Source organism: Hesperophylax consimilis, chromosome 12 (genome assembly GCF_061612785.1).
Source record: "Hesperophylax consimilis isolate HC1 chromosome 12, BYU_Hcon_1.0, whole genome shotgun sequence".
NCBI lineage: Eukaryota > Metazoa > Arthropoda > Insecta > Trichoptera > Limnephilidae > Hesperophylax > Hesperophylax consimilis.
The window spans coordinates 2,764,148-2,780,438 of record NC_142847.1 but is presented as its reverse complement, the minus strand read 5'-3'; the positions used below and the strand labels follow the sequence as shown (position 1 = coordinate 2,780,438).

The 16,291-nt window shown below is 32.5% G+C and overlaps 1 protein-coding gene across 1 annotated transcript in view; it reads left to right on the top strand.

Annotated features, from left to right (window-relative positions):
- Window positions 1–16,291, top strand: part of LOC149419012 (uncharacterized) — a 56,995-nt gene that overhangs the window by 18,693 nt on the left and 22,011 nt on the right. Inside the window, exons 6-9 of the mRNA XM_089637918.1 lie at window positions 1,675–1,795; window positions 11,391–11,546; window positions 14,313–14,447; window positions 15,525–15,905. Coding sequence (XP_089494044.1) covers window positions 1,675–1,795; window positions 11,391–11,546; window positions 14,313–14,447; window positions 15,525–15,905 — 793 coding nt within the window. The remainder of the gene's footprint in view (window positions 1–1,674; window positions 1,796–11,390; window positions 11,547–14,312; window positions 14,448–15,524; window positions 15,906–16,291) is intronic.

Sequence of the window (16,291 nt, the reverse complement as noted above, 5' to 3'; positions counted from 1 at the left end):
ATCCGTTAAAACCATTGCACAACTTCGTTCATCCATAAAGACGGTAATGTTTGTCTATGGTTAATGGTGCATAGATAATGAGGGAAGAAAATAAACTTGATGACTTGCTTTTAAAAACAGCGATTTCCCGCCTTTTAATGGCAGTTGTCATTACATCGTGAAATATCAGAGAATGATTATTTCGTGAAAATCTAGTTAAATAAGTCTCGTTGAAACCTTTATATTTCCAAGTCATTGAAAACACATTTGAAGACACTTTTTAATTGAAAACCAGGGATTTATTTACTTTAAAGCACTTTCCTGAATTTATTATTACGCGTCGTGACTAAATCTTGTTACAAAATAAGAAATCTTTTTCTTTAGCAGAAATTTAATGATGGAAAAACAGAACTATTTACGTTAGCCTACAGGTAAAAACAATAAACGCATAGATCTTCCTACAAAAGTAAATTACATCGCCTGACAACCTCTGAAATTTAAAACCTTTTAACGGAACGTTTAGTTTTCTTTCCTCGAACTGAATAGTACCTTCTTGCTTCTGAATTATTTTGCGAATCTTTTTTTGGCAACTCTAAATTATTGAACGTTTCCCAGAACATTATTTATGTATTTATTTTTCCCCTTTTAAGTCTATAATCCTTAGAAAAAGCACAAAGTTAAGTTTATCTTGCTGTATCATATTTTATAAAACGTTTTTTAAAGGGTGATTAAATAATAATAATATTTTTAATCTCGTTTCCATACTGAATCTTACAAAATGTTTTACTTTTGCTGCTGGTTTCACGACAAAGCTTTTTGCGATTTTAAAACCACATATTTTGAGTTCTAGAATGTTTTTCCAGTTCCTTCCTATTTATGAAATATTGTATCAAAGAGATGATTGAACATACTTAGAACTAAATATCAACAGTTTTTCATCTGGTAAATGGTCATACTTGGTTATAACAAGCAAATGAAAAAAATTAAGCAAACTCCCTTTATTCAATCTTATGTATGTTACATAAAAAAATAATTAAACATTTATTTTACTAGATAATAAGCAGGGGATGCAATCCTACATAAACTTTAATATGTATCTCTCATTTGTACACACAATTGTGTGGGTCGCTTTTCCATAAACATGCTCAAGGTAGAATATTTATTTAATTTTTCTCAATTTAGTATAAACACTATAAAAAGAGAAAAATAAGAAAAAAATCTTATTTTCAGGACCTTAACGATATTACGAATGTTTCCATTGATCCACTGCTCATCAAATGTTTGGTTAATTCATGAAGCATGCTTGTTTAAACTATGAGCAATAATGAAAACAAATAAATTAAACCAATTAATCCTTTGGCTCGTTAAAGTAGTGATTTTGTTATAAGCGTGCTCGTTATAACCAACTTTGAATTTACCAAATGCTATTTGATATATTTTGACAAATTTTGAAAATTGCTCTCCACCTGATACGATATTTTGATGAGCCCAGATTTGATTCCCGAACCAAACGTGTTAACCGCAGTATGATCCGATTGAGCCAACTAACAAGTCCCATGTCTCATGTATCATGTCCGTGTTTGTGTGATTTGTGAGAGTCCCACGCCCCGTGCCCGAGTGCCCGGGGCGCCGTGTCCGTGTATAGTATTGTGCCCACATGTTTTAATACTGTTGGATGGTCTGCCCTGCTTGTAGCATCCTCGGAATGAACCTCTTCGGGTGCAAGTTCTGCGATCGGTCACGTGACAGTGAGGATGTCGAGTGTGACCGCAAAAACTTTGATTCGCTCTTGTGGGCTATTGTGACAGTCTTTCAGGTATTCCTTTCACATGTTTATGAGAGCTTTGACAAGACTAACTGGCCTGGGGCCGACATGCGCTGAAAACATCAACACACATCAGAAACATTATAATATAGTCATTAACGTAGGTCCATGGTGAATACCGACTTGCAAGGTAACACTTGCTTGTAACACGCTTGTAATGCTCACTTCATAATCACGACAACTTTGATAATCTGACAGGCCTGGGGCCGATATGCCCTCTAAATACCAACACATATCAAAACATTTTAATTTAGTCATTAACATAGGTCCTCGGTAAATACTGACACTCGCAAGGAAACACTTGCTTGTAACATGCTTGAAATACTCACATGATGTTGATGGGAGTTTTGAAAGAACTAACATGCAATATTGACACCAACACATCGCAGATATTGTAGTAACTCTACTGAAACAATGTAATGATCAATATCAAGATTCGCCTAACGCTTTTTTGTTACAAGTTGCTACAAGTTTGCTCCGTTCACAAGTTCAAGAAAGCTCTGACAAAAGAATTTGTTTGGAACTAACATGCGCAATAAACACCAAAATCAACACACAGCAGAAAAAACAAAACACACTGTGTAGTCATTAACTTGTAAATTTTTGACGCTGACTTTAATCTGATTTATGACAACAAAACTAGTCTGGAGCTAATATGCAATATAAATACCAACACATATCAGCAACATCCCTCTGTAGTCACTAATTGATATAGGTCTACAATATTAATTGCTAACAAATATTAAGCTTGTAATGCTCACATAATTTTCATGAGAGCTTTTTACAAGACTAAGAAGCCTTGGCTGACAAGCATAAAAATCATCTTGAAGCCGAAACTTTCCACACTAGTCATAACATAGGTCCATAGTAACGCCAACACATGTAAGATACCCCTAAAGCTTTTAATGTGTAAAACGCTTGCAACGCTCACATAATATTCATGAGAGCTTTGACAAGACTAACTTGCAACATAAACACCAACACACAGTAGAAACATAAACGATAGTCATTGACGTAATCAGTCCACAATAAATGTTAAACTTGCTCGCCACACGCTTTGCTGAGATGCGATATACAAACAAATACATAGCAGAAACATCTCATTCTAGTCACAAACATAGGTCCACGATGAATGCCGACACATGCAAGATACGTCTAACGCTTCTAACATGCAGATATGTAGATTGAAGTTAACCGAGTTTAACCCTATGTTCTCCTGGATCGAGCAGTCCGGCTGGAACATGAGCAAAGTAGTCACACTCACATTGTATTCATTGTACCTCGAGAGGCTGATCTCTCACTAACCATCACAGAGATTCAATACTAAACAGTAATATGACTAACGGGTCGGAACACCTGCACGAGTCTCCCACAAAACTATTCCACTCCGAGGTAGGTGTGTTGTAAGCCTTTGGATAATAGCATAATGTAAGGTACAGTAAAAGTATTATTGAAAAATAGAGTCAAATTATCGAGTATTTTTACTTTTGTCTAATGAATGCTTTCTTCTTATGCATGATGATTCTTTTGATTCCTATTTATTACTTAATACTTTTTTTTCTAACTTATATTCGTTTCCTTTTGTATATTATATGCCCCGCTTTGATGCATTTTCATGTAGGTACGATTCATTTGTAAAAAAAAATCATTTCAACATTTTTGGAGCTATCCACGCACTTATTGATAATGCTATATCTAGATCGTCCATACTTGTTTCACATGTACTTAGCTCAGGCGATGAGCTTTCCATCGGTTCATGCCCAAATTAAGGTAGACAAAATTATAAGGGGATCTGCATATTTTACAGCCATCGGCTGGTTCCAGAAATACAACAATTAAGGTACTCTAACAAAATGGCATGACACTTTCTGCCACAATCCTTTATCGAGAAAGAAGTACTTTGCTAATTAAATTTTTATATCTAAATACGAAAAACTATTTTTGAAATAATTTTCCAAATTCAATCCAATATCTCATTAAGAAATAATTTTCATTGAATTTGTTTCACATCCCTCACGCAAATAAAACAAGAAACCGAGTATTGGATTAAAATACTCGCAATATATTATTTTTTTCACATTCAGCGCCCTTGAGGCGATTTTTCACGAAAACGGCGCTATATAAATTAGCCAAATATTATCCTTCACGCAAATAAAACAGGAAACCGAGTATTGGATTAAAATACTTGCAATATTTTATAATTTGGTTCACATCCTTCACGCAAATAAAACAGGAAACCGAGTATTGAATTAAAATACTCACAGTATTTTTGCTAAGCATCATTTATCTATAAGATTGAAAGAACGGTTCTTGTACTTTCCCATACCATGAACTTCCCATGCCTTACACTAGCCATCACCGCCGTTAAACTATTTCTAAACACTATCAGCATTTCCATGAAATACTTTATACATTAATCCAGTACTTCTTTACATTCAAACATTTCTTAGAAAGAATTACTACAAAAAGCAAAAACTATCTCTATGCTTCATATCTGTCCTATAATTTGTCTATTTTCCATTTGCTCTAATACCCTTGCTCTATTTTAAAAGCTGAACGTACCTATTGAGTATAATTTAAACCAATTTTAAACTTTATTCCACTTCCCAAAAACCTTTCAAAAAAGAAGAAACCTGCAAGAAACATAACATTAAATACTCAATATCCTTTAATTAAACGAAATATTTCAATTAAATGTTGAATTGGGTATCTAAATCAACATATATAAACAAAGTTATCATCAAACTATTTTAATTGTTACATTGACTGTCATTATACGAACAAATCAATAATTCACAAGCCAAATCAGCACACTTATTATGTAAACGGACGTTACACCTCATTGATCAATGTATCAGGACCTCCGGTTGACCATTCAATATCCTACCCTACCCCCTATTTGTCATCCAAGTGTCAATATACCCAATTGTTTAAACCAGTTCGTGCTACGAGCTACGGCGGCGTAGAGCACCCAGCTAATTGAGTTTCGTAGCGGGCGCTACGGTTTGGCAGTTCGCTACTGCAAGGCTCAATTGTTTCATCTGTTCTAGCTAACTGGGTAGTTCGAATCTATGATAATTTAACCAATAACTTCACATTTCTGATTGTATGAAAACCTTCGAAATATTTAACCAATTTTGTTAGTTGAGTTGGAGCAGTGACGACTCGTGACTTTTGGGTGCACGAGAGTGCTAATATTCAAAAATGGCATTATTGATGTTGTGAAAACTTTTTATTTTGTACGAAAATTTCAAAAAATTGATGCAGCGCACCGCAAAACTGAAAATCTTCATACAAAAACCGAATTTTCGAAAAAACAACATCATTAATGTCGAATTTTTCAAGCTTGGCACTTTGTCCCGCTCAAAAGTCATCAGCCGTCACTGAGTTTGGGTGAAAACTTTCGATTGAATTGTTATCAAATTGACTGTTTTTAACTGAATTTAATTAAATTATCGAAGGTTTTAACGGCTTATTTAGCTTTACCGCGTATTGAACAAATGGCCCTTTAATATCAATACGGATGGAGGTTTAATTATGTATAAAATAATTATTTTACTGTAATATTAACTTTTAAGAAAACCTCGGAAAAAATAATTAAATTATAATATTTTACAAAAAACATTAGTTCATCGGATTCCTCTTCGTGTATCTAAAAAATAAGGTTAAAATTTATCATAGGATTTAATCCATAATGAACTCATTAATTTTCCTCAAGTAGTTGTATCACGTCATCCTTATTATATCACGTATATAACTTTCAATAAATAATTACAATCCACCCATCACGAATTGCAAAATAGTCATATCATTCACAATAACAATTTATCAACTTTTATCAGGTACCTGTGTAATTTAATGATATAAAAAGAAACAATATCTACCAGAAACAAAATATCGTTATAAATTAAAAAATATATATTTTTATAATAGCAATACTCATACTTATTTTTTTAGTTAATTAATAACAGAAAATAATGACATGTGCCTGGTAGCCCCTCATTCCTTAATACAAATGCAAATCGAATGAGTACGAACCTGTCATTCTAGATTCGTAGCACCCCTCACAGGTCACCTTATAGCAAATATAGAAAATATCAATCTAATATGTTTATTATATGTAGGAAATATTGTGTCAATCAATCGTTACCCAAACACAGGCACAGCTTTAAAACATCGACATTCTCACAGAATTAAATATCACACACGTAATAATTATTGCATTACGAATTTGGTGACGAACTTTGAGTTCTATCACGGAATTACAAATAATGATTTCACCACGAATTTGGTGACAAACTTTGAGTTCTATCACGGAATTACAAATTATTACATCACGAATTTGGTGACGAACTTTGAGTTCTATCACGGAATTACAAATTATAACATCACTAATTTGGTGACGAACTTAGAGTTCTATCATGGAATTACAAATTATTACATCACGAATTTGGTGACGAACTTTGAGTTCTATCACGGAATTACAAATTATTGTTATTTTATAATATAAATGGTTGAATGTATATTTTGCTCAAAGGTAGCTGACAAATTAGATACACTAATAAATCATTTGTATTCACAGTATAGAAACATTGCTTGGTTGATCGATAGATTTGAAGCAATGGCCGCATTCACGAATGAAACTGAACGACCGCAATGTTGGTGACACCAATTAAGAGCGCTAAATTTTTAATAAAGCACAAACCACATTTTCTAAAGATTAAACTTGGCTAAGCATCAAAAACAGAACAATTCAAAATGGCGTGCGTTCGCTTAATTTTTGCGGGTCGGCCGCAATAACAGTGGATTCAAAATCATCAGTTAATTTGGTCTATTGGCAATGATCGAATGCTCAGTCAAAATAATATTAGTGTAGGCAATTAAATGGAGTGATTACACTTCAAGATATGGAGTTTAAGCGTACATGGAGATAAATGAGTATTTCTAATTTACGAAGATTCTCTTAAAATTATTGGTAATCCGGTTACAAACTGTCCTAATAAACTTTTAGTAATTTGCGAATATATATTATCACAGTGTTGGAACACGTGTTTATAAAAATCCGAATATTTATTAAGATGTTGGAATATGTTTTCATCGTGAAAACATATTCTTAATTTACAAAAAGTTTATCAGGAAACCTTTAAATTCATTCGTTAAGGCCTGCAATCCCGTATTTCAAAGGATTACCAATAGGATTACAAATAATTTAAAGAGATTTTTTATAAATTAAAAATACTCATTTTTATCCGTGTATACTTTTTTTCTTACATGACTTGGCTTTCGCTCAGTTTTTATTGGTGGAAGCGGTTTTAAAAGTGCAAAGTAAACAAAGTATCAAGCATTGTAAGCATATTTTAGACCTGAGCGCAAAGCATACATTTAACAAAAGATTTAAATTCTTCAATAAAACTTCCGTGACAGCATGGTCGAGTGAACCAACAAAGATAATTTAACAATTTTTCCAAAAAAAACGTTTACACATTATTATAATTCGAGGCTTTGCATTCTCATTAATACAAAAGATTAACAATATAGCATTAGAGCCAACATGTATTCATTTAATTTTCCACCCCACCACCCACTTCCGGCGGCAGCATCCTCGGCATGTACCTGTTTGGGGGTAAGTTTTGCAAGTTTGTGGACGATAGCGGAAACGAGAGGGAGTGTACCTGCCCGGAAATAGTGGCTGCACACCCGCGCTGTGAGTGCGACAGGAAACACTTCAACAACATTCTGTGGGCAACCGTCACCGTGTTTCAGGTATGCCTTAACTCTACACGTCAGCTTGTGTCATTTTTAGGCAGCCCAATCACTGTACTTTGATAGCAGGTTGTTTTAAAAAATACTGATGACACGAGTGGCCCATTAAACATGGAAGTTCACTGAATTTTCAGAGAGGTAAACGATTTACGTGCGTTTCGTAATTTAATCATAACTTTAAAGCGAAGATCTTTTTTAAATATTGAAGACAATATTAGAGATTTTTAAACGAAAATCTGAAACAGAAAAATCAGAAAAGGAAACGGTCACGGGTTCGAGTCCCAGATGTGACCGTTTCCTTTTCTGATTTTTCTGTTTCAGATTTTCGTTTAAAAATCTCTAATATTGTCTTCAATATTTAAATATTATAATTTGAGGTTTTACTCAATAAAAGTTATTCCGAAAAATAAAGATCTTTTTTGTTTACTAAAGCAGCAAAAACACTCGATCTGAGAGCTATAGTGTCATTAAAATAGATAATAAAAAAATGTCTGAAATCTTTAAGTCACTGCAACTAACTTCAGTTCACAACTTCGCGTATCGCTTTGGAATATTAAGTTGAACCACCACGTGTTAATAATAATAATAATGTTTAGAATGAAGCTAGCAGTCCACAATCGAGTGCTGGTACCTACCCTGATGTACGGAAGTGAGGCATGGAACTGGCAGAGAAAGGAAAAAGTAGACTGAATGCTCTATAAATGAGATCCCTGAGGCGTATGTGTGGTAAAACCTTGTGTGAGAAATGTGGAGATCCGCAAAGAGTGCAAGGCTGATGTAAGTTTAATGAGTAAGATCAAGAAAGGGACGCTTAGATAGTTTGGGCATGTAGGGCGAATGAGCGAAGAAAGGAGTGTAAGGAGAATAGACGATACAAATGTGAATGGTAGCAGAGATCGGGGACGCCCGAGGAAGACATGGCACGACCAAGTGAATCAGATACTTGAGTCGGGCCATGTCAAGAGTCAGAATAATAGAAGAGTATGTATGAATGTGAATGAGGCAAGTAGTGTGTGCCAAGACCGAGTTGTTTCGCGGTCCGTCGTGATGGTTAGTTAGTTAGTTATGTTTGTTTATTTCAGCTAAACAGAGCAGTGAGTACAATACTTATCTGCCATATAAATTAATTACATGGTATAAAACTAAATTCACAATAAATTAAATTCTCCGTGTATGTTGTAGCTATATTTAGGGGCGACGGCCTGGACAAGAGTGTTGTCCGATATCCGATAGCGCAACTCATTCTGGCTACTCTGTGGCGCATCAAAGATTATAAAATACGCTTGACGAAGTCGGATAGGAACCACTTATAATCTTTAAACCCTTAGCATTACTTGTTCAAGAAATTTAACTCGATCTATTTAACCACCTCATTATTTATTGATTTATTGATAGTACTTAGTAGCAGTTACCGCTGGCTTCGTCTGAGATAATAATGGCGAAAGAATTTATTTTTCTTATCGAGTAATATGGCAATTTAAAAAAAAATTGTTGCGTTGTAGTACCTACATCCAGAAAGTGGCGCGGTAGTTAACCGATCAATAAATAGTTTTTCCTGCTTTAAAACAAATAGTTTTTCTGCTTTATTGTTATGATTTGTCAGCGATTCAAATTTCGTCCCAAAGGTTATGAATGGGTCGCTTTATCAATTGTTTTTTAAATCAACGAATTCCTAGAATGCTTTTCCAAAATGCACAGTATTTTAAGTAAAATGAAAATCCTTGCATTTTGCATTCGAATGTTTAGCTGTGTTCTTATTATTTACTGGTTTTTACCGCACTTTTCATTTTTTGTTAAAACAAATAAAGATCAAATCTGTAGATAAGTATATGGATTAGTTTGATTGAAGTAAAGAATACAGATTTAAATTGATTTTGTTGATTGAATCCTGATTGTTTACTAAATTGATCAGACATTATATTAACGTTAGTAAATAAGTGTATGTTTTTTCCTTAAATTCTGACACGTTCTTAACTATGTTTAAGCTCATTTAAAGTTACGTATAATTCTTTATCATACAAATACACCATCATTTAAATTTAAACCACTATGAACAGTAGTATCAAAAAGTATGGACGGTATATTTGACAAATGTAATTACTTATTTATTTAATTATTTGACATTATTTAATTCACACTTTATTTACTAGAATAAGCATGGTTTGATAAATGAGTAATATTTTGAAAGCGTTGGAAATAACTGAGATTCTAACAAAATCATTTAACATACAATATATTTTTTTAATTTTCCTGTTACCAGTTTTCGCTTTGACTTCATTAGTGTGACATATTAATTACTCCCAGAATAAACCTCAGTTTAATGAAGACAGGTTGTCATCAATAAAATAGTTATTAAATAGTGGTGTTAAGGAAAATTACGGGAATTTACTCATTCCACGCAGAGAAAAATGAGTATTAAAATAAAATAATGACAAAGTACAAAAATATTATTATTCATAATATATTCGTATTTTTTTAAAGTTTTACAAGAAACCTATTCATTTATTCGTTAAGGCCAGCAATTCATCCAGTCTTTGGCCAGATTATGAATAATTTGAAGAGATTCTTAATAAATTAGCAATACTCATTTCTCTCGGTGTAATTGTTTGCTCTCTATGAAAATATTGAAATAGTTCTTCGAATTATTCAAGTTGAGCATCGGATAACATTTTGCTAAAGAAAATAACCAGTACCTTTTGAAGTTAATTTACGTCTGGCTACCCTCAATAACTAATCGAATAAATGATTCATAATAACACATGAACAGAATAAAACTAAGAACATTGAGGGTTCGTGGTAAATTGCTGTGCCATGCTATGAATGTTTAAACTTACTCTTAACCCGAAACATTACTCTTTTAACAATAAGATAACTACTAGTGTTTGTTTTACTTTATTATTTATGTAAAATAATACTTTACTCGGTACCTATCACTCTTCCTGCTCACGACAATACTGCACTAACTAACAATCAATGCTTTACTCGTTAAAATATAATAAATTTAATAATTTATAATTACAAACATTTACACTGTTAATACTATTCACCTTAAATCTTTTTGATGTACACTTTTCTCCACATATCTACCTACATTATTTACTATATTTACATATTGTCTTGTTACCACGTGTTTATACAATAATTGTGTATTTATAATGTGTTCAAATAAAATTCTTAGGGACAGTTGGTTCACCGAACCTGAATAATTCATCAATTTTCGAAGCTAATTTTCAAATTCTGTGAAAGTTCAATTTTAGTTCTGTTATTATTTCAACTCTGTGAAACAACTCGCCCATAACGGAATAATAGAATAATAACAGATCATAATGGAACTTTCGCAGAACTTGAAAATTATCTTTGAAAATTGATGAATTCTTCAAATTTTATGAAACAATTGGTCCTGAGTTTATAAGATAATTTAAAATATCATTATAAATTTATTTGATATTTTTAAATATAATTCTTAACTTATTTAAAATTTTCTGATATAATTCTAAGCTTATTCAAAATTTTCAAATATCATTCTAAACTTATTTAAAATTTCCAGATATAATTTTAACCTTATTCAAAATTTTCAAATATCATTCTAAACTTATTTAAAATTTTCAAGTATAATTCTAAACTTATTCAAATATCATTCTAAGCTTATAATATTTAAAAATTTGTTACGGTGTTCAAAGCAGTAAACGTTTTATTTAGAATCTTAGATCAAAATGTTTACAATAAATACCAATGTGAAGATTGTTAGTAACTATAGATAACACAGTTAAATTATTTCTTCAACCAATCAGTTCGTCATCTAAATTATGTGTAATGTTTTCAGATTTTAACGCAGGAAGACTGGAACATAGTGTTATTTAATGGCATGGAAAAGACTAGTCACTGGGCAGCACTTTATTTTGTGGCACTTATGACCTTTGGAAACTATGTGCTTTTCAATTTGCTAGTCGCCATTTTGGTCGAAGGATTCAGCTCAGAGGTACAGTATCAGAAATATAACTAGTAAATTGGTGATAGTTTTTTTTCCTTTTTGAGCTTCAAAGTTTGTAATATTACGACAATATTTTTGAAAATCGATGAAAAACTTCCTTATGCCCGCGAGAATAACATGAAAACCTTTATTTGCTGAATATCATGTATAATGTTTTAACTCAACTATATCGTATTTCGTCTTTTTGTAAATTTGTTTCTGTGCTCCGTTTCCCTTACGAGATAGTGTCCGTTTTAATGGATGATAAAGATTATTTTTTCGAAATAGTCGTGTTTATTTAAACTTTCTTATCAGCATTTTTTTCAATATTATGACACCTACCTGCATGAAGAAAGTTTAAAAAAAAATTGTTATTGAGATAGTGACGTTTCTTTGGAAAAACTGTATAGTTCATTATTTGAATTAACAAAAAAATATATATTGTTTATTTTATTTATTTTGTAGGTAGGTATTTAAGTGCCTACTTTTTAAATTATATGATTTCAGAGAAAATCATGGTTTTGATTTATCAAATAAGAGAAAAATAAAATATAATACTAAATACATAACTGCTAATTTATAAGAACAAAATAATATACAGACAGGCCAGACTTAATATCTAATTGGAAATAAATTGTATGTTCCTTTACTCCTACGTACGTACGTTCCTTTACTCTGTACGTAGCTATATTATTTATATGCTATTTTAAAAAGAAAGTATCTCTAATTATTACAACATAATTCTTTTTATATTTTGAAGTCGGAATACGTGTTCATAAAATTCATTATATTTTCGCATTTCGTCATCATATATTGATATGGTAAACGCAGTTGCAAGAACACATATTCCGATATATTCGGAAAGTACTAATATTTTATTAGGAAACGGCCTACTGTCCCGTTTATAATAGGATTTTAATAAATCAGCAATACTATTTTTTCCGTGGTCCGCAATAATAATTGTTAACAGCCATGTTAATTTATCAAAATTTTTGTGAATTTATTTTATTTTAAAGACAAGGACACACTGGGTCCACGTATGCAACGTGTGCATTACTACGTTCCCAGGCCGACGTGCAAATTGTAATCGCTATAAATAATTGTAATGTTAAATGGGTTATACATTATAAATCACTTCGTAACGTCCTACTAAATCTGCTTTCTGTTGATCTCCCATTTTAACAAAACGCGCAATAAATATCAGTAAACGGCAAACGCAAAAACAAACGTACCTTAAGAGGAAGCTACAAGCCAAAAATGTGTATATTCTTGGTAAACCTTATATTGTAGGCAATAAGCATTAAAATCGCTTGGCAAACAGAGTCTAGAAACGATCGATTTCAAGCACAAAACTGGTTTTTCTTTATTTTGTAAATAATTTTATAAGAAAGAAAGAAAAGTTAATCAAATAAAACTGTCACAAGATAATCTCAGCTATAATACTGTTTTTTTAAGTTGTTTCCTTTACGCGTTCATGCATTTCTATTGCAAAACTTTATTTTTTAGTAGTTTACATTTATATTTTTTATTGAGTAATTTATTATTTTATTTGTATTCTACTCAAGCAAAACGATAGCAAAAGCTTCCATTTATCTAAAGCATATTTTTTGATATTCCTAATGTGCACCAATTCGTTATAAAGATTAATCAAAATAGTGATTTAACACTAAGCTTAGCCTTAAACATCAAATCAACTCGTTGGAGGTCGTCCACCACCACCATCTATAGACAGCGCAGATTGGCGTTGCGTGTGGAGCGTAGGATTGCGTTGTGTAAGTGTGTAAAAAGCATCAATTTTAATATTAAATATATGGATTGTAAGTTGCCCAGATGTCTTGATGCGTTGCGTACATTACGTACGTGGGCCCAGTGTGTCTTACAGTCTGTCTATACAGCAATGTGAATGTATACTTTGTTTGAAGATTCGCGTACTTAAAAAAAATGATAAACAGTCAAAAAAGATGTTCATATAAAAATAACTTAACAAATAAAACCGTGTCCACCTCAGTGGATTTCATAACTAAATAATAATAATAAAATTTATACATGGTTAATGGTTATATTTTATGCCATGTTCCGTAGAGCTGTAAAATCTGTTAAATATTTTTATCTCGGCTGTAAATTTGTAGACAGTAAAAATGGGTACTTTTATGTATTTTGTCTCCAGCTGTGAGACAGTTTCCGTATGCTTCCAGTGGCAATACCACAGTGAGTTTCCAGGGATTTCCGGAAACCCCCCGTTCTAAAATGAACATTGTCTGGAAATCTGTTGTTTATGACTTACTAAAAAGACCACATCCCCAAAGATCTTTCGTTTGCTAGCAATGTCATTTGCCCTGATGATGAACACTGTAATGCTATCCGAAACGTTGGCTAAAAAAGGAGGTATTGCAACACGGCATAGTATCTCAAAAATAAATCACTAAAATTAGAGAATTTTAGAATCACCATAATCTTGAATGACGACGTTTTCATTATAATTTAAATTAAATAATATGTGTATCTTTATTATAGTGGTTCATCTTATTTACAAAAATAGTTATATATTTATATATTTTCTGTAAATTATAAAACATTGTCTTTTTAATTAGCATTAAAAAAATAGTAAAAATAAAAATAAAATTAAACATAATTTATTCGACATTGCTCTAAATTGGTCTAGAATAGACTGGACTGGAATAGTAACATCTAGAGATCTAGAGAAAGCATTAAATAACATAATAAGTTTTTAATATAAAATTGATTGAAAGATTGATTAATTTATTTCCTTTGCAGAGAAACGAGCGGCGGGAGCGTGAAGCCAGGGAGATCGCTAAATCCAAACTCTCAGCGGAATGTTTCTCAGACAATAACGATCTGCCTTACGATGAGTCTCGCTCTATATCTGAGTCCAGTGAGAGCTTCACACAGGTAATATTATCATTAAGAATTGTCATTTCAAAGATTTTTAGGACGGTTTCAATTTCCTTTAACCCCGTGAACCAGATTTAATTGATGTGATTTTAAAATAATCATTACTACCACAAAATTTAAATAGGTATTCACGATGTCTGGAAATTCTTAGTCCAACCGGGAAAACGATGAAACTACATCACGTAGAGAACACAAATAAAACCTCTCTTTTTTCAACCCGAGCATTTCAATTTTTTTAGAGTAAAAAAACTGGGTCTACGTTTCAACTCATTTTAAGAGGTGTATATTCTTGGTATACCTTATGTTCTAGATAATAGTGGAAATCCATTTGTGGAAAGTGTTTGAAAGAAGTGGTGTTTGCACACCGTTTGACACCGTCCACAGTTTACTGTTACTTCACGTCGGAAATTCTTTATTCGTGTGTATAAAATATTGTTTATTAACTTATCAACTATCGACGTTAAAAAAAATACCTACATTCATTTTCTAACTGATAATATTATGTGCTTTGAATGTGTTAGTTACTATGTAACGGGTAACTTTAATAAGGAAAGGGTTTTTATTTTTATTTTATTTAATAAATAGTTAATACATATCAACAAACAAGTCCTGCTAAGCCAATTGAATTGGCTTGTCAACAGGTGCTTAAAGTTTAGTTACATATACATTTTTATAAGTTATAATTTACATCTTATATCTACAGAATCAACAATTTTTTCATACAATTTTTCATACATATAAGTTAAGGTTAAGGTTAAACGCGACGTACGTTATAATCTACGCGTTCATGGATAGCGAAAATTTAATTACTTTATTAAAATACACTCTGTGCAAGTTAGGCTTTCAAATATTAAGACGAACTATGTGTTTGCGCCCGTACATACGCAAAATGAATATGAATAAATAGTTTTGTCCGTATAAAAACTCAACGATTTCAAGATAATTTTAGTTAATAATAATATTTTATTCATTTTATCCAAGGAGATATGGATATTTGACTTGTGTTCTATTTGGTAGGTAACAACTTTTATCTTATTAGGTTTTTGTAATCACTCCAAACAATATAAATTTCAGCACGAGATAAAGAACCAGTGGCGCTCCGCCGACGATGTACGCAAGGTCAAGGATTCGAACGGGCACCGCGAGAAACACGAGAAGCACGAGAAACACGAGAAGCACGAGAAGCACGACAAGCAGCACGGCAGGGCACGCCGGCACCGCTGTCGGACGTCACGACGCGCACGCCCCGACGACCCCAAGTGCAACATCCAGAAGGAGTCTCTGATGCTGCAGCAGGGAGCGCAACTTCCAACTATTACCACCACGGCAGCCACTCCACAGGACTCGCCCAACACCACGCTAGAGCCCGGGGCTTCCTTCAAGGAGTTTAATTATAATTACAGCCTGTCGCATTCGTCGCTTTTGGATAGTTTGGATTCTATCGATAGGAGCTCTGTGAGTATGACAATGTTTTAATTAATAATTTTCACTGTTCGATTCATAACATTATTCAGAGAACACCATTAAAAATCTAAAAGTTGCAATCATATTAACTTCCCTTTCCTACTCTTTCATCCACACAACATACTCAAATGTTAAAAATATATGATTTGATATTACGCAATGAATTCATCTGGGTATTTTGTATCAATATCCATTACTGTCTACTAAGAAATCCCGAAACTTTCCATATTTTTTCCAAAGAAGCAACTTCCCCTTCACCTTATCTCTTGTGCGAATGTGTCGACTATATAACATCCACTATTTAATGGCAAGATATTAGACACATTTAGGGATAGCCCCCAGAACTTTACTAAATTTCTCGAATCTCTTGTTTTCAC